Source organism: Colius striatus, chromosome 4 (assembly GCF_028858725.1).
Source record: "Colius striatus isolate bColStr4 chromosome 4, bColStr4.1.hap1, whole genome shotgun sequence".
Classification (NCBI taxonomy): Eukaryota; Metazoa; Chordata; class Aves; order Coliiformes; family Coliidae; genus Colius; species Colius striatus.
The window spans coordinates 83,315,163-83,341,559 of record NC_084762.1 but is presented as its reverse complement, the minus strand read 5'-3'; the positions used below and the strand labels follow the sequence as shown (position 1 = coordinate 83,341,559).

The 26,397-nt window shown below is 43.3% G+C and overlaps 1 protein-coding gene and 1 long non-coding RNA gene across 3 annotated transcripts in view; one reads left to right on the top strand and one right to left on the bottom strand.

The window, feature by feature from the left end:
- The window catches only part of LOC133625284 (uncharacterized), a 31,306-nt gene extending 7,556 nt beyond the window's left edge, over positions 1-23,750 (bottom strand). Inside the window, exon 1 of the long non-coding RNA XR_009818593.1 lies at positions 23,434-23,750. This is a non-coding gene — a long non-coding RNA (uncharacterized LOC133625284). The remainder of the gene's footprint in view (positions 1-23,433) is intronic.
- The window catches only part of SAMD12 (sterile alpha motif domain containing 12), a 179,773-nt gene continuing 176,649 nt past the window's right edge, over positions 23,274-26,397 (top strand). For both annotated transcript variants that reach the window (XM_061994669.1, XM_061994668.1), the window contains exon 1: positions 23,274-23,364. In XM_061994669.1, the coding sequence (XP_061850653.1) occupies positions 23,352-23,364 (13 nt within the window). In that variant the 5' untranslated portion in view covers positions 23,274-23,351. The remainder of the gene's footprint in view (positions 23,365-26,397) is intronic.

Sequence of the window (26,397 nt, the reverse complement as noted above, 5' to 3'; positions counted from 1 at the left end):
TATAGAACATCTTTCATACGAGGAAAGGCTGCAGGAACTGGGGCTGTTTAGTCTGGAGGAGATTGAGGGGAGATCTTATTAACATTTACAAATATCTAAAAGGTGGATGTCAGGAAGTTGGGACATCCCTTTTTTCTATAGTAGCTAGCAACAGGACAAGGGGTAATGGGATGAAGCTGGAACACAAAAAGTTCCACTTAAATATAAGAAGAAACTATTTCATTGTTGAGGTGAGGGAGCCCTGGCACAGGCTGCCCAGGGAGAGTGTGGAGGCTCCTTCCTTCGAGGTCTTCAAGACCCACCTGGACACATTCCTATGCGACCTAATCTAGGTGCACCTGCTTCTGCAGGGGGGTTGGACTAGATGACCTCTAAAGGTGCCTTCCAACCCTTACCATTCTGTAATTCTATGATTTCCTACACAAAGGTAATGCAGCAGATATAACCTAGATAGATTTAAGTTAAGCATTTCTTACAACACTTTATAGGAATCAAACATTTAAGTTGAAGATATTAGAAATAATTGTGAAGCAGACAGAGAGCTGTTTAAGGAAAAATTTGCACTAAATCCTATTTTAAGAAAAATTACAAGGACAACAGGGGTTACTGCCTCAGCTATTAGTATTGGTACCTATGCTATTTAATATACTAGTGGCCTAGGAGGCAGAGTCAAATAATTTGCTAATGAAATTTACAGATGACACAAAGTTGACTGATATTATAAACACTGAGAAGGGAGAGTCACTGCAAAAAACCAAAATTGGAATAAGAACACAGAAGGCTATGAAAAATGGAGTATGCATTTTGTAAGGAAAAATGGAAAGATCGCGGTTTATTTAGCTTACACAAATGAAGGATTGGAAGGGACTGACAGTTCCTTATATTCAGGGGAAATTGTTCAAAAGGGAGAAGAACCATTTAGGTGAAATAATAATGCTGGCCTAAGATCAAGTGCTATATGTCAGTAATAAGTATTTGTTTCCCTAGAAATTTAGAAGAGGACTTTTAAACATCCCAGAAATTAAATTCATGAGAGTTTTCAAGAAAAAAAGTGATGAGATACAGAGCTCAAACTAATTTTAAGACGGAATCTGGTATGTTCAGGGAACTGCTGCTAACAACCTAAAATGCCTCAAGATGGAAAATAAAGCCCACGATATTAGTCTTTGGTACTTGGTATTTTGGTATCTTTAAGAAACCGTGAAGGATGAGTTGCTGTTTTTTTGCATCATATTTACATTGTATATACATGGCATACATGATATTCTATATATCATATCTAGATTTATTTATGAGGATCATTCTTAGTAGGAGAAAAGAAAATGTTTTTATCTTTGATAAAGATAATTCAACTTCTGAGGTGGAATGATTGAGAAAGAAGAACATTTCATATTTTTACGAAGGTCTGGATGTTGAGCAACCCAAAGGAATGTAAATGAAGACAGTGGTGGTTCTAGAATCATTACATTCTCAGGTGATTGATTGGTATATCCTGTTTCCATCCTCAGTGGTAAAACACCTATCAGATTTGGGGTCATGTTGGGGGTCTGGGGAAAACGAAGCATTTTTCTTTCTTCTGTTCCCTCTGTAACACAAGGCAGTACATAACTTCCTAGAATAATTTAAGAGTTTATATAACATTTCCTTCCAGAAACATTGAAAGGTCCTTGAATGGAACTTTTCAATCATTTACTGTAGACTTGAAGTTTGTTTTAAGATGATAGGATGTATTCTTACACTTTATAGTGTAGATTAAAATGTTTACAAATTAACAGCTGTTGCATGATTTCCCCAACTGGACAGGATGGAACCAAATGACCCATGCGGGTCTTTATTATCATCAATCTCTTTGTCCCACATTCTGCAATTATACAGGTGTTCAGTCAGTAACAAGGGGAATAGGTGGGTGGGTTGGCTGCCATCCCAGAGACAGCCTGAGCTGTACTCCTGTAATACCTTTTCTTTTCCTGTAACTGTGTTGAAGAGCCATTTGACAATTATGGCTTCTAAAGACATTGTACAAAAGACATTTGACGCATGTCCTAAGCTCTGAACATGACTGATCTCACATACCAATGCAGCCTTTAGGGACGGTCCATCTTCTTGAAGATTCCCCAGACAAGCACCATAAGCAGCACTGAAGAACTTATGTATTGACATAAAAAGCCTCTTTCCTTAAAAAGAGCACAATTCCCATCCATTTTTATAGACACCACACATAAATGCATAGACACCATTGGTACATGTGTTTTGGGGATGAGAAAGACTAGCAATGACAAGAGCATTGGCTTTTTAGGAGCAGCATACTATGTGTGAAAGTACTGGGCTGTAGAAATGCTATTAAGTTTAGATTTTCGAGGCCTCCTCTTCTTTCCACTGGACTTTAAGAATCCATAGGCTAAAGAGTACATCCTAAAGCTGTAATAGCTCGATTCTCTGAATGTCAGACACTGCATTCAGACTCCTCTCTTACTGGAACACAGAGAAAGAACAGGCTGGTTTCCCTCCCTAAGATGGCTTGTGTGTCCTTGAAAGCTACCAATATTTTAATACAGAAGGTGTTTCTTGGTAGATGGACAACAATCTTTGCTATGCTACAAGGACACATAAAGGGTAGCCAGGGAAGATCACAGGGCATCATAAGAGGACGTTGTAGAAGCGCCTGCCATACTAGGCACCTTCCGTTCTGTATTTTTGGCTACACTCCAGTTGTTCTTTGTCCCCAAACCTGTAATTACCAATGCTCTTAGTGTGAACCCCACAGTCATATGGCAGATGGGTGCTGTGAGATGGGTACCAGCTAGGCTAGTTGCATGCCAAGCAGCTTCACAGCTTTAATTACTCCTGTAGGCTATATCCATGCATATACTTGCTGGTATGATTAGTGAGAGAAACAATATTAGAAAGGTTAACAAAACTGGTCACAATGCTCATGGCATTATTATTGAGGTGGACAGTTGAGAGGACAGATGTCCCAGTCCTACTTATCTTAGAAATTGCTAATATGTGCTGGCAGTATTTCAAGACCAACCAGCTGGACAAAATTCAGTATCTTTGCCCTCCTGTAATATTTTATACTCATAAATATTTATTTCAGCAAATTAATGCATGAATGCTTGGGTTTTACAAACACCTATTCTATAGAATATAGAGTAGGTCTTCTTCTACCCCTAGTAGAAGGAGGTGAACTTCTGTTTTCCTAGGAGCTCGTGCAGATTTTTGATGGAGTATTCAGGAGCATACAAGTTTCTCTGAATCTTACATTCCTTTTATCAGCAGGAGGTCATATGGTCTGCCAATCCCATATTCATGTAAATCCATAAGCCTAAAGGGGGAGATTTACAGAGAAGTCTGTGAAAGCAACTTTGCAATACTTGCCCGGTTCTGTATCTTATTAGCTTCTGCAGGAAATGGGCCAATCCAGCTCATAGTTACTGCAGTATTAAACTAAATAATGCTCTTAATAACATAGTGAAATATATTCAGAGCCCTATGGTGCAAAATATATTAGATTATTTCAAAGACAGGACAATCTGAGTCTCTGGGGAAAAGCAAATGTAATTAAAATTATTTCTACTCCAAAAATTCACTTCTCATTATAAATGTTGCCATGGAGTATTCCCAACGCAATTTTTATTCAGAGTTAGAGAAAGAGATATTAGCCTTCCTGAAAGCTGTGTTATCTTGAAATAGTGTATGTATTGCATTGAGTGAAAGAGGAGTAGAAATTAGATGCTAGATTGTGTCAGATGACTTTCAGTCTTCAAATTTATATGGTCTAGGTAGGAATACGTGGTATGTGCTGAGGCAGAGATGGAAAACTTAATCACATGTGACTTCAGAGTGCAATTATATGGTATTAGGTGTAGTTATTGAACATTTGTGGAAAACAGTGCAGGATACAAAGAAATACAGATATAAAAAGAGATGAACACTAAACAAAATCCTCAGGTTACTTACCTAACTGAGAATACTTTATTATGTGGAATCAGAACCATCAGCAGCAGGTCATCTTATCTGAATTATCTTTAATTAATTTACATTTTCTTTTCTTAATTAAAATGTTCAGAGAAAATGGGAAATGACTTACACAGGGACTGTGAATACAAAACATGTGCTTTTCACTGAGTTCTAATGAAAGGGAGAGTTTGGTGAGAAAGAAATGTGCTTATACCTTTTACTTGTAAAAGGATATTTAGACAGCAGTAAGTAGAAGTACCACTTGAAAGTACAGCTTTACACTTAGTTTTGCTCTTCAGTAAATAATACATGGGGAATTCTTCCTCTGGGTGACAGGAAGTTGGAGGTTTACAGCCTGGAGAAAAGAAGGCTCTGGGGACACTTTACAGCAGCCTTCCAGTACCTAAAGGGGCCTACAAGAAAGCTGGAGTGGTACTTTTACATGCAGCAATAGGACAAGGGGTAATGGCTTTAAACTGAAAGAGGGTAGATCTGGATTAGATGTAAGGAAGAAATTCTTCCTTGTGAGACCAGTGAGGTGCTGGAACAGGTTGCTCAGAGAGGTTGTGGGAGCCTCATCCCTGGAAGTGTTCAAGGTCAAGTTGGGTGGAGCTTTGAGCAACCTGTTGTAGAGGAAAGTGTCCCTGCCCATGGCAAGGAGGTTGGAACTAGATGATCTTTAAGGTCTGTTCCAAGACAAACCATTTGATGATTCTACGATTTCTCTAAAAAAAGACTAGAAAAAAGGATGTGATACAGCAGGGAAAAGCTACAAAGCAATAATTACAAAACAGTTGATACAACTAAAATTGAAACAGTTAAAAACACTTTGCCTGTGGGAACTCTGAATAGGCTTGAGATAGACAGATGGCTGTCTTTAAAAAAACAAAACAAAAAAGCCAACTGTCATTTCCAGATATGTCCAACAGGCTTAGATTTTTGGTGCACATCTGAAAGGGGAACTATATCCAAACATACTAAAAATACCATATATTGATGCAGAGTGATGTCATACAGCTCCTCAAAGGCAACTCACTGAGGGACTGACGACAATCCAGCAGTAAATACAGACATTAGCAAAAAGAACTGCTAGAGGTCAAACAGGATTTATATTTTCTTGTTTCCCAGTCAATCTTGTCCAGTCAGCCACATCTGCTATGAAATTCTGCAGTCCTACCTCTGCGCTGCTTGACCTTTGTCATCTCTGCTAAGCGATGTGTAAGCAATGTCTGCACCTTTCTGTTTAACTGTTCAAGGAGACTCACTGTAATGCTCCCCCCTTTCCTACTTCTCTCTCATTCTCCAAGCAGAAAGATGAAAAGATGCTCCATTACCCCTATTGGCAAATGCTTCCCACAGATTTTGCAGCCCAGTAAATGCTCTGCAGTTCTACATTCCCAGTATTTCCATCCTCTCCTCCTTTCTGGAGGAAGAGTGTGAATGTGAAAGAAGAGCAAATGAGTGCCCTTCACTGTGATTAGAATAACCTGTGTTCACTAACAAGCAACATCCTTCAGATCAAAAGGATGGAAGTAAATGATGTCTAGGCTCATCCAACTTCTTGCAGTGAGTTAAGTCTCCTCTTGCATGAGAATCAAAGCCTACATTACTTCACTTTTTCCTGTAGCTTTTAAATAGCTGCCATTGGACATACAAATCAGATAACCTACAAGAAGATAGCCCAGCAATTCCAGTTTTATGTGGTGGAAGATACTCACACAGCATCCCTTTAAAAGGTGCTGTTGGTGATGCCCTGCTGTAGACGGCACTGATCAGGCACCCCTGGGCACGGAGTGCAGATACTTTTCTCCTGGCCACCCATCCTTGCTTGGTGTCAGAATCTTTCTGTTGTGCAATTGCTGTAGTCATGTTATGCCAGTACTTTTGTGCATCTAGAATAAGCACTGTAAAACCTGGATTTACTTTCTGTCAAGATGCCCAAGGATTTCACAAAAAGAACATCAGTGCAAATCTTAAATCCATCTGCACCATTCCTCCAAAGTCTGAGAAAAAAATTCCTGAACACTTGAAAAACAGACACTTATAATACATAACATTAATCTTTCAACAGAGAAAAAAACCTCACTCTGCTTATGCATGAAGCTGAAAAGCAGGAAGAGGCTCCAAGCCCCTTTTCTCATGATTAACGTGATATTGCATTGCTGCCGTTAGAGAACCTGCTACTTTGTACATTGGCTGCTTTATGGCAATGGCGGCCACAGGTGAGTTTGCAAACCTGGCAGGTGAAATGTTGAGACCTGCTTGTGGAGAAACATCTAAACCTTGCTGCAGAGAGCTCACAGTACGGCATTAAAGAAAGGTAGACTCATTACCACTCAGACTGAGCTGGCAACAGCATAAGTAAACGGATAATGCACAATTCACACAGGTCAGTCTGCAGGAGCAGTACAAACATGGTTTAAAGTATGGCCAAGAGAAAATGACAGTATTGCAAACAAAATTCACAAGCTCTGGGAAAGGCCAAGGCACAGAAGGAACCAGTCTCTATGACTTAAAATTCTTGTGAGGAAAGTTTGATGGGATTCATAGGCTCATAGAATGGTAGAGGTTGAAAGGGATCTCTAAAGATCATCTAGTGCAACCTCCTGCCAGAGCAGGTCCACTTAGATCTGGTTACACAGGAACAGGTCCAAGTGCGTTTTGAAAACCTCCAGAGGAGACTCCACACCCTCCCTGGGCAGCCTGAACACTCTGTTCCCTCATCCAAGTCATTGATCAAGATGTTGAGTAAGATTGGCCCAGTGGAACCCCACTGGCCACAGGCCTTCAACTTGATTTGGTACCACGGATCATCACTCTCTGGGTTCTGTCATTCGGACAGTTCTTGATCCACCTCTCTGTCCACTCATCTGATGTTTGGCATCTGGACAGAAGCAACCTCAAACACAAAAGGGATACAACACTACTGTCAGTGTTAACTATTGTGTCACCAAGGAAAAAAGAAGTATATTTAACTAATGTTGGATGGAGATTATTTATTTTCTCAAACATAAGATTGTTACTTTCAATGTTTTAACACTTGCCTAGATTATGTGCAGTTTGTCACCCGAAGATGAAACTCCCAAGGGTGCTCATTTGCATGTGGATATAACTATGAGTATGATTTGTATACCTGCTGAATCCTCTACCAGAAAAGCACACCGGTCCAATAGCATTACAATAAATATGCAAATACATAATGGGAACTGGGCTTCATTACCATCAGATGTTAATGCACTGCAGAGTCCAGTCATTTATTATAAGACTCACTGATGAATGAAATTCTGCTGAAGGATTTGTTCAGTTAAGATTCAGCTTAATGTGATCCCACATAACAGAAGTTACTTCAACTATAATTTATAGAAAGACATGATCAATCACAGAAACTTTTGTGATGTTTTAGAAGAAACTGAATATTGTGAATGAAAAAATATGGTCTGAAGTGACAACAAAGTCATTGACAAAGTCAATGACAACAAAGTCAATGGAGCATCAGATGATGCCCTTATGACCAAAAGCATTCAAGTCTGTAGAGCTAGTGGGGCCAGGAGGTGTATTTGTGAAACCCTATGGTATAAAAAGAGACTCTAGATTGAATGAGTAACAGCAAGATATATTTCTTGGGCATAACAGACCCCTCCCAGCATTTATTACAAACTCTTATATTTTAAATATGTCTATGAGTCTTCATCAGTGCAGACTCACAGAACCATGTAGGCTGGAAGAGATCTTGGGGGTTTCTACTCCGACCTGTTGCTCAAAATTGCATCAACACTGAATTCAAACTGAGTTGTTCACAGTCTTGTTGGGTCTTGAAAACCTCCATGGATGGAGCTCTGCAACCCTATGGGGCAGTACTACAGTACTGTCATTCAGGAGAAAGACTTGTCAAGACTGGCTCTGTCAGAGCTTGTCTTGCCCTGTCTGGAGCTTTGCTTTCACCTGGTTTAGCTGCCATGGTAATTTTTCTCCTGACCAGGTGGCTACACCTTATTTGTTTTGCTTATCTCTGTGTAGTACAGCAATAGTTTTACAGTTTTAATAGTTTCATAGTTTTAAGCAGTTATTCTGCATAGAACAAGGTATGTATGTTTCTAACATAAAGATGTAGTAACAAGATATACAGGCCTGTATTTCTTTGCCATGACAGTGGATGACTTGAGAAGATACAGGATGTTGTAGATACAGGAAGAGGATGATAAGGGATATGGCACAGACTGAAACTGGAGACCAAATGGTTATAACAGCTCACTCACTGTAACTTAAAAAAATGCAGACCAGGAGCTGGATAAAACCAGTTTTGGGAGGTAACAAGGAAAAAAAATAGCAAGTATTTAACATATGTAAAGCACACCATATATAGTAAACTTGGATGTAACATGGACTTGCAGACGAAGAAAAAGCAAGATATAAAAATGTATTAGAAAATACATAAAGATGATGTCCTAACAGATCTTAGAGTGAGGAAGAAAAATTCACAAACATCATACCCCTCCTGGCAAACGCCTCCACATGCTGATACTTCATCACCACATTCCCACAAGCACCAGACAGAATCCAGGGATCTGAGGACCCAGAGGACAGTGGAAGGGTGAGCATATCACCAGGAAAAGCGGTAGGAACTATGAAGTGTGTATATAACTAATATTATTATTATTACTGTTATTAAAACTTCCTTTCTGTATAAAATGTTGGGTTTTTATTATCCTTTCTCTTTTTTTTTGAAATAATTAAACCTGTGCTGATAGGGATTCTTGGATGAAACTATTAAGATTTCAGTTGTAAAACCAATACATTATTGACTTTACATAAAAGGTGTGGTTCCTCTTTGTCCACAGACAAGATTTTGAATCTGACTAATTGCACAGACTTTTTGGAAAATTGTCTGAATGCTTCTCAGAATTGGTGTCCCTATTTTTCAATAACTAGTCCAAAATCCAGCATTACTTGGATGATTTTTATTTTATTTCTTTACTTGAAAGTAATACAGAAGCACAGGCAGTGGAGGCACAAATCATCTCATACTGCAACAAGCCAGCAGGACAGGGGCTGAACTTTGCCAGATGACACTTCAGATGGAGACAGTCATCTTTTCTTACAAATATAATTTTTCCAGCAGAACCAGAATCTAATCTTGGCATTACAAAGAACTAGCTTGCAAGTATCGAAGTTTAAAACTGACAGAAAAAATAACAGGCATATTGTTTATCTCATAGGTTTACTTCTTACGTATTGTTAAAGAAACATCATCCTTGTCTCTCCTTGCACTGTAGATCAGCACCACTTGAGAGTATCTCAAGCATGCTCTGAGCAAACCTTGAAGAAACCCGCAGAAAACCCCAGAAACAGAAATCCTAGATCCTAAGTAGTGCAATATCTACCTTATTTCATCTTGTGCTACTGCAGCTCTGATTCCTGGTGCCTCAGACTATGAAGTCTGAGCGCTGCTTACTTAAGCCCTTTGGGATAATACTAAGGCCAGTATATTTGAGGCAAGAACACTTAATAAAACCAAGAGAGAGTATATTGCTGCTGAAAGACTCTCGTACATAAAAACAGAGAAAATACCCTCCAAACCATAGATGCAAACAGCATACAGACTATTTTCTTCTGTGAACAACAGAAGGATTCAAATAAGCAGAGATATAAAATACCTAGTGGTCAGTGAAGTAACTTGAAATTACAGGCATAAATTCAGATCTTCAACATCAAAAGCCCATCAGAAACTGAACATGGGACAGCTCTTTTACCAGTCTTTATCTTCACTAAATGTCTGCACAATGGTTAGTGCAATTTTATGAAAGAGATTCCTCATCACATCTGATTCAACACAAGTTAAATGGCTTTCTGCCAATAAGGTGGCCTAACAATACTAAGCACCTTAATTTGAGACTGGAAATGAAATTTCCCCAAATGCAGTCATGTAGTGTAAGTTACCATCTTGTTATTCCCTTAAAATGGTACACAAAATATATCCAATTGGCTCATGCTAAACCTCAATTCATTTTCAGATGAAAAACCTGAGAGTAGAGTGTGTATTCGATGCTCTAGTTCCAATCAATACAAAATACTTAATTACTTACAGCATTCTGAAAAACAATAACAGTGACCAATACTGCCCTTCCAGTCTCACTTATATGGTTCAGCATGGCATGGCTGACATGATGGGCCTGTGAGTTGATGTATCATTTAATTGCTGCTCTGCTCTCCTCCCAGTAGGCAGTGCCCAGGAGTAGCACTGATGTCACAGCTTGCATCTACTACTGTAGATCACTTGTCTTTCTACTGTTTTCAGCCAGGAAGAAAACCCCAGTATCTGACTAAGAATCACAATTCCAGTCTTAGGATTTGAACTTCTTAAGAGTGAAAAGCACGATGCAAGAGCATTACTGGAAGCTTACCTTCAGGCAAACCAGAGACCCTGAAATGTCAGTAGAATTTCGAAAGAAACTGCTAACTGAAGGAAAGTACCAAAATATTCACTGGAAACTTTCTATAAACCCTTTATGGCATAACAGTAAGAGGCATATTAAGATGAGGCTTGCCAAACATTTTTGAAAGACGTATTCAGCCCTCAGTCAGTGAAAGATTCTTTGCTCCTGACATGGGGTGAACTCACCACAGGGCAGAAGGCCTCGACAAAGCAGTATTGATAGCTCGTTTGGAGGCCTTATTAAAGGCACGACCTTGCTCAGGCCATCAACAAAAGGGTAGGTGCAATTTTGTGAAGATATTGTGTATTTTCAGTACTTTTCTCACATCGTATTGCCAAGTACTGCTCTGCCTTTCTGACATGGAGATAAGAAAAGACATAGTTTTCAGATAAGACAAGATGGGGTTGTAAAACAGGCAAGCATCATCCATGTTGTGGTAGGAATCTTACATCTACATTCTGCAGCTAGTGAGTATTTAGCTCTAAAGGCTTTTTAGTGCAGCTTTGGAATAGGCAGAGCTGAAATACAGAATAAAGGACTTAAAACTTGAACTAAGAATGCTTAACAATTCACTTGGATTACAAACAGCAGCAATAACGGAGGAGCAGTTCAGAGCACAAAGGAAAAATGAAGCAGTCTTATGACAGAAACTGAAGGAGGCAGATGGCGATAGGTGTCAGTAAGTTCTCATTAAGAGTGGATGGGTTCCAGACTCAAAAGAAAATTCTTCAAAAAGAACTTTTGGAGCAGTAGAGAAGGAAAAGGAAAAGCATTAAAACCCTTACAAGGCTGTGGTGTATTACAAAATCTTTTCTTTCCAGTGTTATTTGGGAAAAAGGTGAAAAAGTTGTATTTGGAATCTGTATTTTGTCATGTAATAAGTAATATGTAATAAGTCAGACTTCCGATGTTATAAGCTTGCAAAACAGTTATGTTGAAACCAGTAGAAAAATGGGAATAAAATATAAAAATCAAAATGTAACTTGGGCTTTGTTTTCTTCCCATGTGTTAACAATAATAAACTCATTACAATCTATGGTAACTTCCCATGCTACAATGTGGGGTCCCTCCCATGGGAGACAGTCCTCCACAAACTTCTCCGAAACATGAACTGCTCCAGCATGGGGCCTCCCACAGGGGCAGCTCCTCACACCCTGCCCAAATGTGGGTCATCCATGGGGAGAACAGTCTCTTCAGGTACCGACTGCTCCAGCCTAAATCCCTCACAGGGTCACAAGTCCTGACACCAAATCTGCTCTGGTGTGGGCTCCTCTCTCCCCACAGACTCTCAGGTCCTGCCAGGAACTCACTCCAGGGTGAGCTTCCCACAGAGTCACAGCCTCCTTCAGACATCCATCTGCTCCAGTGTGGGCTCCTCCACGGGCTGCAAGTGGGTCTCTGCTCCCCGGTGGCCTCCATGAACTGCAGGGTCACAGCTGCCTCACCATGGTCCTTACTACAGGTCACAGAGGAATCTTTCTTCCAGGGCCTATGCACTTTCTTCCCCTCCTTCTCCACTGACCTTGGTGTCTGGGGAGATGTTCTAACATTCCTATTCCCTACTGCTGCTACAGTTTAGCAACTGCCCAGCAACTTCTTCCCCTTCTCAATACCTTATTCACAGAGGCATTACCTCAGTCACCAATTGGCCAGGCCTGGGTCAGCTGTGGGTCCATCTTAGAACTGATTGGCACATACCCTATCAGCTACAGGGGAAGCTTCTGGCAGCTGTTTAAAGAAGCCACCCCTGTAGCAACCCCCCTCCCCAAACTTTGACCCAGGCAAAACCACTACAAAGACATATCCATTGGGGCTGAGCGTGGGCCAGAACTGTGCCCATGTGCACTGTGACCTCCAGCAGATTTTGGTGGTGCCCGATCACACTGCCCCAGTGATGGGACGAGCATGGCCTCTGGCTCCCCTGCAAGGCACATGGAACGGATGTGTGGGCTGACATGGCAGAAAGCTACCAGCACCTTTCACACAGCACCGAGAGGACTGAGCCAATGCCTCGGTCTCTGTTATTCCTGGCAGGCATCTCCCTGCAGCTGGGACAACAAACAGTGAGTACACAACTGCTGGGTGTAGCCTCTGCCCCAGGGCCCAAGAGGACAGTCACAATGGCTCCTGCTGCTCAGTAGGGAGCCAGACTATGATGGAAAAGTCCACCACAAGGACTGTCAGAGATGTCACTGAGAGACTCTCAAAGAGCACCAGACACTTGTGTTTAGACAGCTGAACTGATGCTGGAATATCTACACACCAGTCACAAACATCACTTGGAATTCTGGCTTACTGCACGTTTCAGAAGTGCTTCATTACAATGTGTCAGTGCAGGGCACTTGGGGACACCTTCGCCCAGTCTGGTACAGCTGTACAATGTTTGAAAGGGCCACTTAAGCAACATACTCAGCCTGCAATGCAGTTTGGCACTGCTGTCTTCCATAATTTCTTCCTTTTTCCCTCCTATTTTTTTGCCAAGGCTTTTCAGAGAATCACAGAATGTAGGGGTTGCAAGGGACCTATAAAGACCATCTAGTCCAACTCCCCTGCTCGCACAGATCCACCTAGATCAGGTCACTCAGGAACATGTCCAGGGAGGTTTTGAAAACCTCCAGAGAAGGAGACTCCATAACCTCCCTGGGCAACCTGTGCCAGGGCTCCCTCACTTGAACAGGAAAGTTTTTCCTTATGTTTAAGTGGAACTTTTTGTGTTCAAACTTCTTTCCATTATCCCTTGTCCTATCACTGGATACTACAGAAAAAAGTGTCACCCCATCCTCCTCACATATACTTTTAAATACTGGTAAGTATTAATGAGATGCCCCCTCAGTCTCCTCCAGACTAAACAGCCCCAGTTCCCGCAGCCTTTCCTAATAAGATAGACGCTCCAGTCTCCTGATCATCTTGGTGTCCCTGTGCTGGACTCTCTCCAGAAGTTCCCCGTCCCTCTTGAGCTGGGGAGCCCAGAACTGGACACAGGACTCCAGATGAGGACTCACCAGGGCAGAGTAGAAGGGGAGCAGAACCTCCCTCAACCTGCTGGCCACATTCTTCTTGATGCATCCCAGGATGCCATTGGCCTTCTTGGCCACGAGGGCACATTGCTGGCTCATATTTAGTTTATTATCAATCAGGACTCCCAGATCTCTCTCTGCAGAGCTGTTCTCCAGCAGGTCAGATCCCAACCTGTACTGGTGCATGGGGTTGTTCCTGCCCAGATGCAGGATTCTGGACTTGTCCTTGTTGAACCTTGTGAAGTTCCTCTCTGCCCAACTCTCAAGCCGGTCAAGATCCCGCTGAATGGCAGCACAGCCTTCTGGGGAACCAGCCAGTCCTCCCAGTTTGGTGCCATCAGGGAACTTGCTGAGGGTACACTCTGTCCCCTCATCTTTGATGAAGATGTTAAACAAGACTGGCCCCAGAACCGATCCCTGTGGAACTCCACTGGCCACAGGCCTCCAACTCAATCCTGTGTCATTGGTCACCACCCTCTAGACTCTGTCATTCAGCCAGCTCTCGATCCACCTCACTGTCCACTCATCCAAGTCACACTGCTTGAGCTTTCCGATGAGGATGTTATGGGAGACAGTGTCAAAAGCCTTGTTGAAGTCAAAGTAGATGACTGCTGCTCTCCCCTCATCTAGCCAGCCAATTATGCACTCATAGAAGGCATAAGATTGGTCAAACAGGATTTCCGCTTAGTGAGTAGGCACTGACTCTCTTGATAACCATGTTTTCCTTTATGTGTATTGAGATGGCATCCAGGATGAGTTGTTCCCTCACCTTCCAGGGATGGAGGTGAGGCTGATTGGTCTGGAGTTTCTCGGGTTGCCTTCTTGCCTTTATGATGACTGGAGTGACATTGGTCTTCCTCCAGTCCTCAGACACCTCACCTGTCCTCCATGATTGTTTAAAAATGATGAAGAGTGGCTTAGCAATAACCTCAGCCAGCTCCCTCAGCACTCATGGGTGCATCCTGTCAGGTCACATAGATTTGTGGGTGTCCAGCTTGCCCAAGAGGTCTCAAACGTCATCCTTGTCCACCAAGGGAAAGTCTTCCCATCTCCAGACTATTCTACTACTTTTTCAATTGTACTATTTTTCTACAGCTCAGGCAAAGACCCTTGCAAAGATGAGCACAAAAAACCCTTACCACTTATTTTGTGCTTATCTTTAGGGTGGCAAAATCCAACTTTTCAACGGAATGGGGTTTTGGGATGACTGTAAAATGCTGGGTTAAGAAAGTGAAATGTGGGATTGTGGGAGGTTTTACAGCCATATAGATGGAAATGGAAGATTTTTTTCTCTCAACTAACATTCCTCTGACTATCAATTCTACACTGAAGAAACTTCTCCCTGTCCCTAAATATACCATGTTCACCTTCACATAACCATGGGGACAGAGAGGGAGCCAGCAGGCTTCTATAGGCACAGGGAAGCATGAAAAGGGTCCAGAAAGCCAGGGTGGCAGCTCAGAAGAGGCTCAGTGAGCTGAGACTGTCGTGTCTGCTGTTGGGTAACAGTTGGAAAGGTGCATTTCCTCTCCAGAAACTAACACTTCGCACATGCCCATTCCTGCCCAGGCAGCTGTAGTGCCTAAGCTGGGTATGTAGCTATGTGCTGTTCCCCAAAACGATCTTTTCTCCTGCTAGGATAGGCAAATAAGTACCACAGGGCATTATTTGGGTTATTTACCTACCCCCGGCAGCCTGTTACCTATCCTTGGCCCTGACATCAAGACCCCCGTGCAGCCACTTCAGCCTGAATGAACTGCTCTCCTAAGCCAACTGAACTATGCTGGATATTGCAATGGGATCCTCCCCTTGCATCTGTCCCAGCCTAATCCAAAATAACTCCATTAACTTTCCTGAAATTATGCTTTGTGGGTTTGAGAAAGTTGGAATTGGCACTCCCAAAGCTTGTCTTCATTTGCAATCATCAGTTTAAGTTAATAGACCCCAATGACTGCATTTGTGCTTAGCTCAGTTTTTGCAAGCGCTGGCATTCGGAAAACACCACTCGAGCTACTGGAGTGATTTGATTAGAAGTGCTGTGATTAGATTAGCAGAGTGGCTGGACAGAACTGTTAATTACTTGTTGTCATTCCAGCTGATGTATCCCCACTGCACCAGCAGCTTGAGTTATGGATTTGCCTAGATAAAACCTGTGCATGCTTATATCCCGTTGTTTCTTTGTCACTCACATACCTTGCTTCCTGTCAGTCCCTCAGCTTACACAGTAGAGGTTTGTACTAGCTGTAAGTTCTGTTGTTAGCCTGTACTGGAGATGATTGTATGGTGTGGAAAATGTCAGCAAGAGAAACCATTGGTTCTTTGTCATAACTCCAGCAGAGATGTATTTCAGATTCTCTGGGAAATGCTCTTTCTGGAGTGGTGTTTCTTGGCATACAACAGTGCCTGACTGCAGAAATACTATAGTTTTGTGATGCTATTGCAAATAGCACCAGTTTTCGCTGTTTCTTAAGCTATCCTGAATTCCCACTGTGGCAAAGAAAAAAAGTCCTTCCAAGGAAATAACCCTATTTTTAAGTCTGAGGCTTCAGAGAAATATCTGCCCACTTGCTACTTGTGACCATTTCTGTTCAAGGACAAATGAAAATAAAGCAAGTAGGCAGCGAGAGTAGGTTTTCTCTTTGTAAAACTAGTCCCTTATGTGTTCAAGCTTGTTGATCATCTGGGCTACTGCTGCTGTCAGGAGAGAAGATGACAAGCGGCCTCACTGAATGCCGCATTTCCTCCCTTTGGTGACTTCTAGGAAATGTAGTCTTATGGAGTGCTTGATCCTTTGATAGATAAAGTTCAGTGAGATGAATCCTACCCTTCCTGCTCCCTGCCAAGAGGAAGCAGACCCATGCTGCTGCTCCTCTGCCAAGAAATAGCAGACGTTATGTTTGCCCATATGGAGCAGCACTGTGAATTCTTGTGCTTGGAATACATGTGGAATTCCCTTTCTATTAAAAAGCAAAACAAACCAGCCTGCTCAGAAATAAGTGGAAGGTTTTTAGGAATGTGGAATAGGTGTTCTTTCCTGTGTGCCAGGGACAATTTAATGTTCTGTTGGGTCATTATAAATTCCCTTGTCCCTCTGGGTGGTAAAAGCATGCAAAGTACAAAGGGAAAACATAAAGCAACACTGTAAGGATTATCTGGATAATGATGAAGAAAAGTGGCATAAGAAAGGGGACAGGGCTGTGATACTTTGCATTGCTCACAACAGTTGATGTTTGCATAGTAAAAGCATCAAATCCTGCAATATTGGACCTACACCTCCTCTGCACTGGGAAATGAAAAACCAGGGTCATAGTATCCCACTGAGTTTCCGAGTCATCTTATTGGACTGAAATAAAAGCACTTTAAAAAATACAAGCCATTTGTGATGTTAAATGCAATTATCTGATTTGCCTTAATAAATGCTCACAAATCATTGCCAGCCACTTGAATTTTTCAACAGTGCTCTGAGTCATTCATAAGCAGGTAAAGGTCATCATGCTAAGATGTTATCAACTCTGATCATTATCAAGTTATTATTATCTGCAATAACACAACTGCTTCCATCCAAGTCCAGCATATAAAAGAATTTTAAAGAAGGAGACACATCACTTTTTTTAGCTCTGACCTTTGGACGATAACACTAGGTATGTTATTACACTGAAATCTACACATTATTGATTATTACTTATGGCTTCATCCTACTGGCACTGAGGTAAGTGACAAACATTACTGTTGATAGATCCCAAGTTCTGTGTTCCAGAATACTCGATGGGAGGGAAACAGAGAAGATGAAGCCAGACTCTTCTCAGCAGTGCCCAGTGAAAAGAAACAAGGCAATGGCCACAAACTGAAATACAGGAAATTCCATTTCAATGGAAAAATAAACCGTGAGCAGTGATCAAACACTGGAGCAAGATGCCCAGAGAGGTTGTGGAGTCTCCACCCTTGGCAATATTCAAACCTGACTAGACATGACCCTGAGCAACCTGCTCTAATTGCCTCTGCACTGAGCAGGGGTTTGGAATAGATCATGTCTAGAGCTGCTTTCCAGCTCCAGGGACTTTGTGATTCCATGACTGTGGGTTACTGAGAGCACTGAATTGTTGCAGTTCCAACATCAAGCTGCAGTTCCAACCCCTACCATTCTGTGATTCTGCGATTCCACAAATAATAGCAGAAGTCAGGACTGTTTACATAAGCTACCCAATTGTTTGCCAACTGGTCACATGGACCTGCTATGGTAGACTGTTTCTCTACCTCTGTTTACATATAGATTCTATTAGGTATGGTTCTTTCATTTTCTATGAGGAATGCCTACGTGGTAAGGCTCAGTGATTCACACACTCCAAGCAAGAACATGGAGAGCACTCAGTTTTTCCCTTTTCTTTGCAGAAAGGGGATCCAAGCATTTTTCAAAAGCATAAATTTCATTCACTGCTCTCCCATCTCCAGCACGAACCCATCTGAGGCTACCATAGAAAGAGCCAAGTTCTGCATTGGTGACACTACCTTCACTTGATCGTTTCCACCCCATACGTGTGTTTGGGCAGTCCTCAGGGAATTAGAGCAGGTAATTGATGGAGATGACACTCAATAGGGTGTGCACGGTTAGTTGTCAGCAGAAAGGAAGGTTGGTTGGGGCTAACAATAGCAGCAGAGATCAGGAAGGTGAACCACTGCTTTAGGCAGCAGTGCTAGCCCATGATAGTTGAAACTGCTCATAAGATCACAGGATCATTTAGGATGGAAAGGACCTCAGGAGTCTCTAGCCCAACCTCCTGCTCAAAGCAGTCAAGTGTGAGATCAGAGCACGTTGCTCAGGGGTTCATCAAGTTGGGGCTTGGAAATCACCACGGATGGTGACTGCAAAACCCTTCTGAGCAATCAACCTGCTCCAATCCATGTCTGTCCACCTGGTAAAAAAAGTTCTCCTTATACCCAGCCTGAACCTCTCTTTTTGCAAGTCTATGCCTGATTTCTCCCAACCTCCCACTATGCACCACTCTGAAAAGCTGGGCAAGAGCAGCTGTCCAAGGCAGCCACAGCTGTGTTCTGTGTGTGCAGGCCCATTGCTGATTTTGGATAGTCTTGCTGGGCAAGCTCTCACAAACTTGCTTTGGGAGGAAAATGTGTGGTACGTTTCCACATTTGCATAATTCTCTTTACCACAATACGACAACTGAAATAAGCAACGCATCAGAGCACTGATGATGGCAAAAATCAATACCACTGCCTGTGCATGACTTAAGACAGGTGTTACTGGAGAGTGGAACAAGGCTTACACTTACAAGACAGACATTTGAATATATTGCTGCTTGCCTCAGACATGTACAGATCATATTAACCCATTTGCTTCTCTTCTCCACTTGTCTATCATATGAAGTAAACCATAATCGATTCTATGGATCTTTTTGGTGTTTTGACGCTCAAATTACATTTTCCCCCTTGCGACTAAGAGTAGAGGACATCAGCTATCTAACCAATTACTGAAAACACAGTATTAAACACCAGAAACTATGACAGTAATGACAAAAGACACCATGAACATATCTTAGGATCTTCTCTGAGTCTCCTATGGACCCCAGATGCACTTCCTGTACTAGTATGGATTATCATGCAAAACATTTTTTACAATAAGAGAATATATGTAAGATAAACAATATTTCAGCAATAGTATAGACAAAGAATGTTAATTATGCAGTTACACTACTACACTATTAAAACCTGTTTTTCAGTGCCTTAATGCCACCGATAAAATCATACTACATAGATATGTAACATGTTTATTCTATTTTGGGCAGCTTACAGCCTGTCTGCTTGATAGCTCTTCTGAAGTCATTCTCAGACCCCAGAAAACTGCTTCTGAATATTAGTGTTTACACTTTTAACACATAGTGTATCTTGCTTCATTTTGTGATGGTAAGACTGGATCCACACAAGTATAAGGATCTGTTTCCAAGGATCAGTGGTCCTGCTTTAGCAGGGGGTTTGGACTAGATAATCTCTAAAGGCCCCTTCCAATCCCTACCATTCTATGATACTATGACCAGTGCATGGGATTTCTATCTAAAATTGGTTTCCCCTCTTTTCTCAGTATATGCTTAATTGAGTTAGAGAGCACCTTTTTCTTTTAAAAATCAAAACCCTGCAGAACCTTAGTAACATAAAGCTGGATATGGGAAAAAACATCAACAACATACCTAGTGTTTTACCCCTGTGTCTTTCAGGTGTTTGTGTGAGGCTCGGCAGCTCTCCTCTGGAAGTGCCACTTCCTACAGCAAAACAGAGATTGCACAGAAACTCCCCACCCTCCTCCTCTCACTTCAGATCTGGAACCTAGTGTCCCTCAGGCTGTTTTTCCAGCCATTTGGCTGGCTCTGACAAAGAGAGAGGAATAGGATGGGAATTCTCAACTTACTGCTTCCACACCTGAATTTGCAGCTACCTCCTACACCGCAGTGCCCATAAAATTTCTGCTGCAACTTCCTTGTTGTTCATTACCAAAGGACTGCAGCTCACAGCCTAGGGTGTGTGCTGACAGTCTGCCTGAACCACTGTGCAACCCTTCCCTCTTCCTCTTCCAGTCCTCAGTACTGGCTGAGCTACTTAAGTGGAAAATCCCACTTCTTCTTCCCCATCAATATCAAATAGTCCTATGCATGTTCCTCACACCCTCCCCTAACCTAAATGCACTAATCATCCAACCAATGCACTAATAATTCTAACCTTTGGAAAACCCACACAGTTCCATGCACTCTTTCCCAGTAATACACCAGGCAATGTAAGAGTGCAGATGCTGAGTGGTTAGGCAGGTGGGATGGTCCTCTGATAGGACTATTTGTGTCACATTTGAGTTTGATTACAAACGTTGAATGATTTTAATTTCACTATCACAGTTTAGGCCCATTCAGCTAAGTGAATCATAGCCAAATATGTTCAGTGGTGGCTGTGATGCTGTTCACTGCCAGAGACACTTGATTTTCACATGTTTCTTCAACTGTCCCTGCAAGATGTCTGTGTGTGTTGGGGCACCCAAAATAATTAATTGCATTTGAAAATTCTGGGTCATAATGATATGGCAGAAGTACCTTGATAACAAGATTATCAGATGAAGAAGAGTGAGAATTTCACTACAGAGAGGACTTAAGAGTACCAAGGGATGCTTAAAGCTTAATGACTGTTGAATTTCTGTAAGGTGAAAGGGGAACAAAAAAAGGAAAAATGATGATGTGTAGTGAGGTATACGAGCCTAGCATCTTGTTTAGACTTCAGAACTCTTGTAAGTAGAGCAATGCTGTTGATGGATAGACTTTCATATAATGTTAGCTGGCAAAAGTCCTACCTAGAAATAATTTGAATGGCTAAGGAGCCTCTGGTAGTATTGCTTATTTCATCTGGTGAATACCAAGGGCAAAGTACACAGCAAATTGACTTTGGCTGTGACAAATTGAGTCTGAGTTTGCTACACTTCTAAGAGAAAGTTTAGAAGAAACCTGTCTGCTGAGATGCAAGGTTAAAAGAGAAGCAAGAAAGCAAGGAAGTGTGATGAGATAGCTCTTTCTGAGCAGAGAAAGATGGTCTTTTTCTGCTCTGTAATTTAGCAGGTGTTTTTAGAAAGTTAGCTTGCTCTCACTGATGTTTTTGAAAGCTCTCCTCAAAACAGATTGTACTTTATCATAGATTAATTGAATCAATTTAGCTTCTTTTCTCAGTGACATACATTAAATTACCATTTGCCTTGTCTTGACCAGAATTTGAGAAGTTTCTGATGTTTTTAGATACTGTTAAATACTAGGTTTCAATAGCTATCATGCAACATTAGGTATCAAACACTACACCTTTTAACATCTGTCATGCCCTATACATCATCTAGTCACAGCCATAATTTTGCTGTTCTTCAGCAGATACAAAGTCGTAATTAAAATCTACAGAGCTGTTTAAAGGGTTTAGTAAAATTATACTCTCTGGGGATGTCCTCAGGGCCAACAGCTGAAATGCAGTTACCAGTCAGAAATTCAGCATGCTGATGGGGATAGGACATCAGCTTTCCATGTCCATGCCACTCAAACTCTGAGCTTTGATTTATTCACTCTCTGGCTTCCAACTCTTTCTAGCCAAGAAAGCACTACTTCACATATGCATTAGCCAGGTAATTGCTCTAACGTACCTCCAAATATTGTCACGATTAAATAAATGATTAATGACTAATTGAATATATAAGCGTAACGCAAAATGTCATCAAAATCACAAAAGCTTACATAGTGATATTGCAAAGAAACTGCTGTAGGTTGCATGTGTTTTACATATCTTTTAAAACTGTGAAATCTAGGAACACCCTATTTTCCTGACAGAAAATATGTGAATATCAGCCCATTTCTCCCACTGTGTGGGATCTGGAGTGTGATTGTATTGCACTTGGGAATGCCAGCGTATCCTCTCAATTGTTATAATGCACTGTAAGTATGCCTACCACTTTGCAAACACGTGAAAGACAAGGCTGCTGCTCCAGGGAGCTTGTGTCTTGACTCGTATACAACAGAAAGGCTAATAGTTCAAACATGTATGAGAGCAAAGAACAAGTGAAGTCTTCAGGGCAAAGCTGGTAATAGAAGGCTTCAGGAAAGAGTTGGGCTTAAAGGCCATTTTGTATAGTCTCTGGTTTTCCTTCACAAAATAAATAATGAAGACCCAATTTTATTTCAATTACTTCAGATGATTTAATAATGTCAAAATTCCTGAGGTTCATGAAGACCTTATTCCTTTGCACTTTGTATGTTCTTACACTCTTATTTAAACTCTCAGAGGTTTGTTTTGTAAAAATAACCTATCATGAATAAACCTTACTAGCCACAAAAATCACTGCTAACAAAATGAACACATGAAAAATGTTTTCACATCCTATCTCTATTTGCCCTTGTATACTCAGTCCCTCTGCCATTGTTCTCTTTCAGTAACAATATAATTTTGCTGAGTGAAGGAACTCATATAACTCGTGTAGGTTTGTATTTGTTGACACATTTAAAACTAATCATAGGATACTTCTGAAGGAGAACTCTTCAAACCCTTCGTAGTATCTCAAAATTAAACTGAAAAGAGTAGAAATCCGTAACTGATTTTCAGATGCCAGCATTTCAGGACATCATGAGGGTGCCAGAATTGTTTGGCATAAGACTTGTGAGTAAAGGTTGTGTTACCATGTCCCTAATATCCTTAGTTTTCTGGATTTTTTTGGATGACTGGTCAGAGCTGGACAGGATAAAGATGGTAAATGGAGAAAGACTGAGGGCCATACTCCGGGGTGAGGTGTGATGGGAAGTTCTCAGTGCTTTCTGCCAGCCATTGTCCTTCCCTGTGGAAAACCACCTCCGGCTGCGCCATGGAGTGCAGCAGCATGGGACTAGGACTCGGTGGGCTGACCCCTCAGTCCACTGGAAGTCGCAGTGGCTGAACTATTCCGACAGAAATATTCTAGTGCACCTGTGAAAGGTAATTTTCCACAGGCTGGGAGGGTACCTGCTCAGCCCCTTCTTCTCACACCTCGTGGTGGTCACCAGCCTTCCAGCTTCTCACAGCCCATCTGATGCCCCTGGTCGCCTCCTGTCCGGAGCTGCTCTCCGTGCCCGCCAGCTAAACGCAGCGGCGGCCGATGCCGAACAGGCCGCCACAAACACCGGCCGAGGCCGCTCCGGCGGCCGCGGAAGCGCGGAGCGCGGCCGGGGCCCGGGCATCCCTCGGGGCTGGCGCGGTTGGGGCGGGCCGGACAGGACTACATTTCCCAGGGTGCCGCGGGGCGGGCGCGCGGCCCCGCCTGCTGTCAGCGGGAGCGCTGCAGGTTGATCGCCGCGGCTGCAGATGAGCGGAGCCCGCGCGCGGGCGGGGGGGCGGCCTGGGCAGCGCCGCCGGGGCCGGGTCGGCGGCCGGCACAGCATGCGAGGCCGCGAGGATGGCGGTGGAAGGTAAGGGCTCCGCGTCCCCTGCCCGCCGCCCCCGGGGTCCCTCCCCTGTCTCCTCCCCCGGGCACTCACCTGCGCCGCGGCGGGGCCGCCCGGCTCGGAGCGGGGGTGGTGGGAACTGTGCCCACCAGCGGGGCCTGAGGCGGCGGCGGGGCCACCCTGCTGCCCGCTGTACCGGCCTCGCCCGCGGGGCGCCCGGCCGCTCCCTGCGCCCCTCGGCCCGGCCGCCCCCTGCACCGTGCCGTGCCGTACGGCACAGTCCCCCTTCGGGCCAGGTGGCGCGGGGTCGGGCCGCGCAGGCCCGCGGGAGGGGCGGCTGCCCAGCGAGGCTGGCGCGGGGGAGGCGGCGGGAGCTGCCCGCGCAGCCTGCGGCAGCCGGAGACTTCAGTCCGGCAACTTCCAGGCGGGCCCGGAGGTGCCGCCTCTCCCGGCTGGGGCGGTAGACCTGCGACGCCTCCCTCCGAAGTGGCCCTGACGGCCCCGCTCACCCAGCCTTCCCCGCCTGGCCTCGGGCTCCCGCGGGAGGCGAGGCACCGCCGTTCCTCGGTGCCGGCGAAATCCGCAAGTGCCCCGAGGCCGTGGTAGCCGCGAAGCTGAAGCGGCCGCCGGCCGTCCTCCCGCCGGGGAGCAGAGCTGTCGGATTTGGGCTATGCTCGGCCCCTCCTTCACCCTCTAGGAGCAGTAGAAGCCCGGGGGCCGAGGTGCCCGCTCCTGGGGAGCTGTGAGCTGCGAGATGTTCGTGAGGTACCTGGCTATGGGGAAGTAACTGAGATAAAACCTGCCAAGGGCTGGGAAGGTGGATGCTTTGCTGAGGTCTTCCAATAGATGCTGAGGTCTCGCAGCAGTCAGATTGTGGCTGCGTGTATCCTTTTCATGGGTCTTTTGGGAGGTTGAAGGAGAGATCTGACTTATATGTTGCTTATGGGAAAAGGTAAATCTGTATCCTGCTGACCACGTCTGAAATTCGCTTGGTTTCCTAGCCCTTTAGAGCAAGGCATTGAGAATCCTTGGGTTTGTGTCCCTTGCTTTCTTCTGTGCCCTTGGGAAAGTTTCAGAAGTTGATAATGTGAAAACCAGCCATCTGATTCCTCTCTTAGGCTTCATTTGGGGTACGTTGGGATTTTGTGCTTAATCACAAGACCACCTTGAGCTTTGTTTCTCGGATGTGCTGAGATCTACAGTTCCATGAGAGACCACTTGCTTTATTGCTGAAAACCATGCTCAATCTGTCTTTTACTGAGTACTGAAGTGAGCAGCACAAATGATAGTCCATCAAAAAGTTAGGCATACTGAAGGCAGTGAGCAATTTAACATGCCTGAAAAGCAGCTTCCTAGGCAAACTGAAATAAACAAAACCACTGTGTCTCAAAAGGTGTCTTTGTGCATTCAACGTTCTCCATCCTAAATCATAAGCCTCTCTGTGAGGCAAACAGTTTTCTCATGCACAGGCTGCTTTTACTAAATGTCAGTTTTGAAGACTGTAAGGACAGAAAGAAGGAAGGTAGTGGTCCTGAATGAAAACATTGCGTCTTTAGTGGCAAAAACTTAGGAACATGAACTGGACATGTGTGCCTGTCTGGTAGTGGGTAAGTAAATGAAACAGACTGTCATGCACCAGATGGTTCATGTGCCAGCAGCAGCCCCTGTTTCAGTATGCTCTCTAATGTCATCCTCTTTTATTCACTTGAAGTCTTTCTCAGTCTGTTTGCTAGATCTTTTCAGGTCTGTAATAATTCCTGTCGTATCTGCAGTGCCTTCCATCTGAGAATCTCTAAAAGCTTTGTAAATATTAATGAAGAAAAGCTCTGCTAAAGCTTTGGGAAACTGGTTTTCCCTACTCCTGAGATGGGATTTTTTTTCTTTAACTCCTTCTTCTCACTTCCTTCTCTCATGATGCATCCCTGCTGTGGTCTGTCAGCACAGGCTTTCTTGTCTGTATGTTCTGCTTTTCTCCTACTTTGGGTTTTTCTCCTTCAACTTTCTTGCCTTTGCTTGAGTTTATTGACCTCATGCTAGCACAGCAAGATGACTTACATCTTCAGCACAAGTAGCCATGCGACTGTGACTACTTTGTGTCACTGTAATGTGTGCACATTTAAGGCCTTTTCTTATCCATCATTTTTGTTGGAACTGTGTCTCTTTGTGTGACTGTGCTTAAAAGCATGCTTTTATCTTAATGCATCTTCTGCTGTATTGGAGCTCTGGGTGTGAGCCGTGTTCTTTTCATGAACTGTGGCTTTTGGCAGGTAATGTGGCATTATAACTTCTGTTTGGGAAGCTGAGAAGTTACTTATCCCTCATGGCTCTGATGACCAAGTGTACAGATTCCACTCTAGTCAAAAGTAAAGTTGAATCTTCTAAATTGATAGTTTTGCAGAAAAATGCCAATTTGCTGAACTCAAAATGTCTTGGCCTCAGGAAGTGGAGTCCACTTTTTTTTTCTACTGGTTTGATTTCTTTGTTTTCATTGGAAAAAACCCTGTTTTCCTGGTTTGCTGCTTATGATCTCGAGAGCTGAAGCTGCCATACATCAGCTCTCAAAGCTTGGAAATAAGGAAAGCCCTGAAAACCTGTTTTAAGTCAAAGTTGTCGGTTGTCTGGCCTTCCAGTCTCTGTAGTCTTCAGCTGGCAGTTTGGCTATGATGGGCTTCCAGGGTCTTCAGACCTTTTGTTAAAGTGTAGTAAGGCTTCTGAGTGGCTGAGACAACTGGCTTCTTTTGTGAACTCCAAAGTGGCTGGCTCTGGGATGCAACTGGCAGGAAGAGAAGAGATCCCTGGGGCGCAAGGGAACCATGGATCCTGGAGCATGGGAGTTCCTGGCTGGAGCCAACATCTGTTGCCCCACCAGCTTCACTATAACAGTTGTCCTGTGGAAATTGCCTGTTGATCAGTCTCAGCCATGAACCTAGAGACTGTTTCTCCTTTCAGAAATGCTCTGTGTGACTAGAGTGAAAATATTTTGTAACTTCCAGTAAATGGAGAGTCTTTGAAAAATTCTGATTTCATTTGATCTAACAAACTCTTGAAATCTTCCTC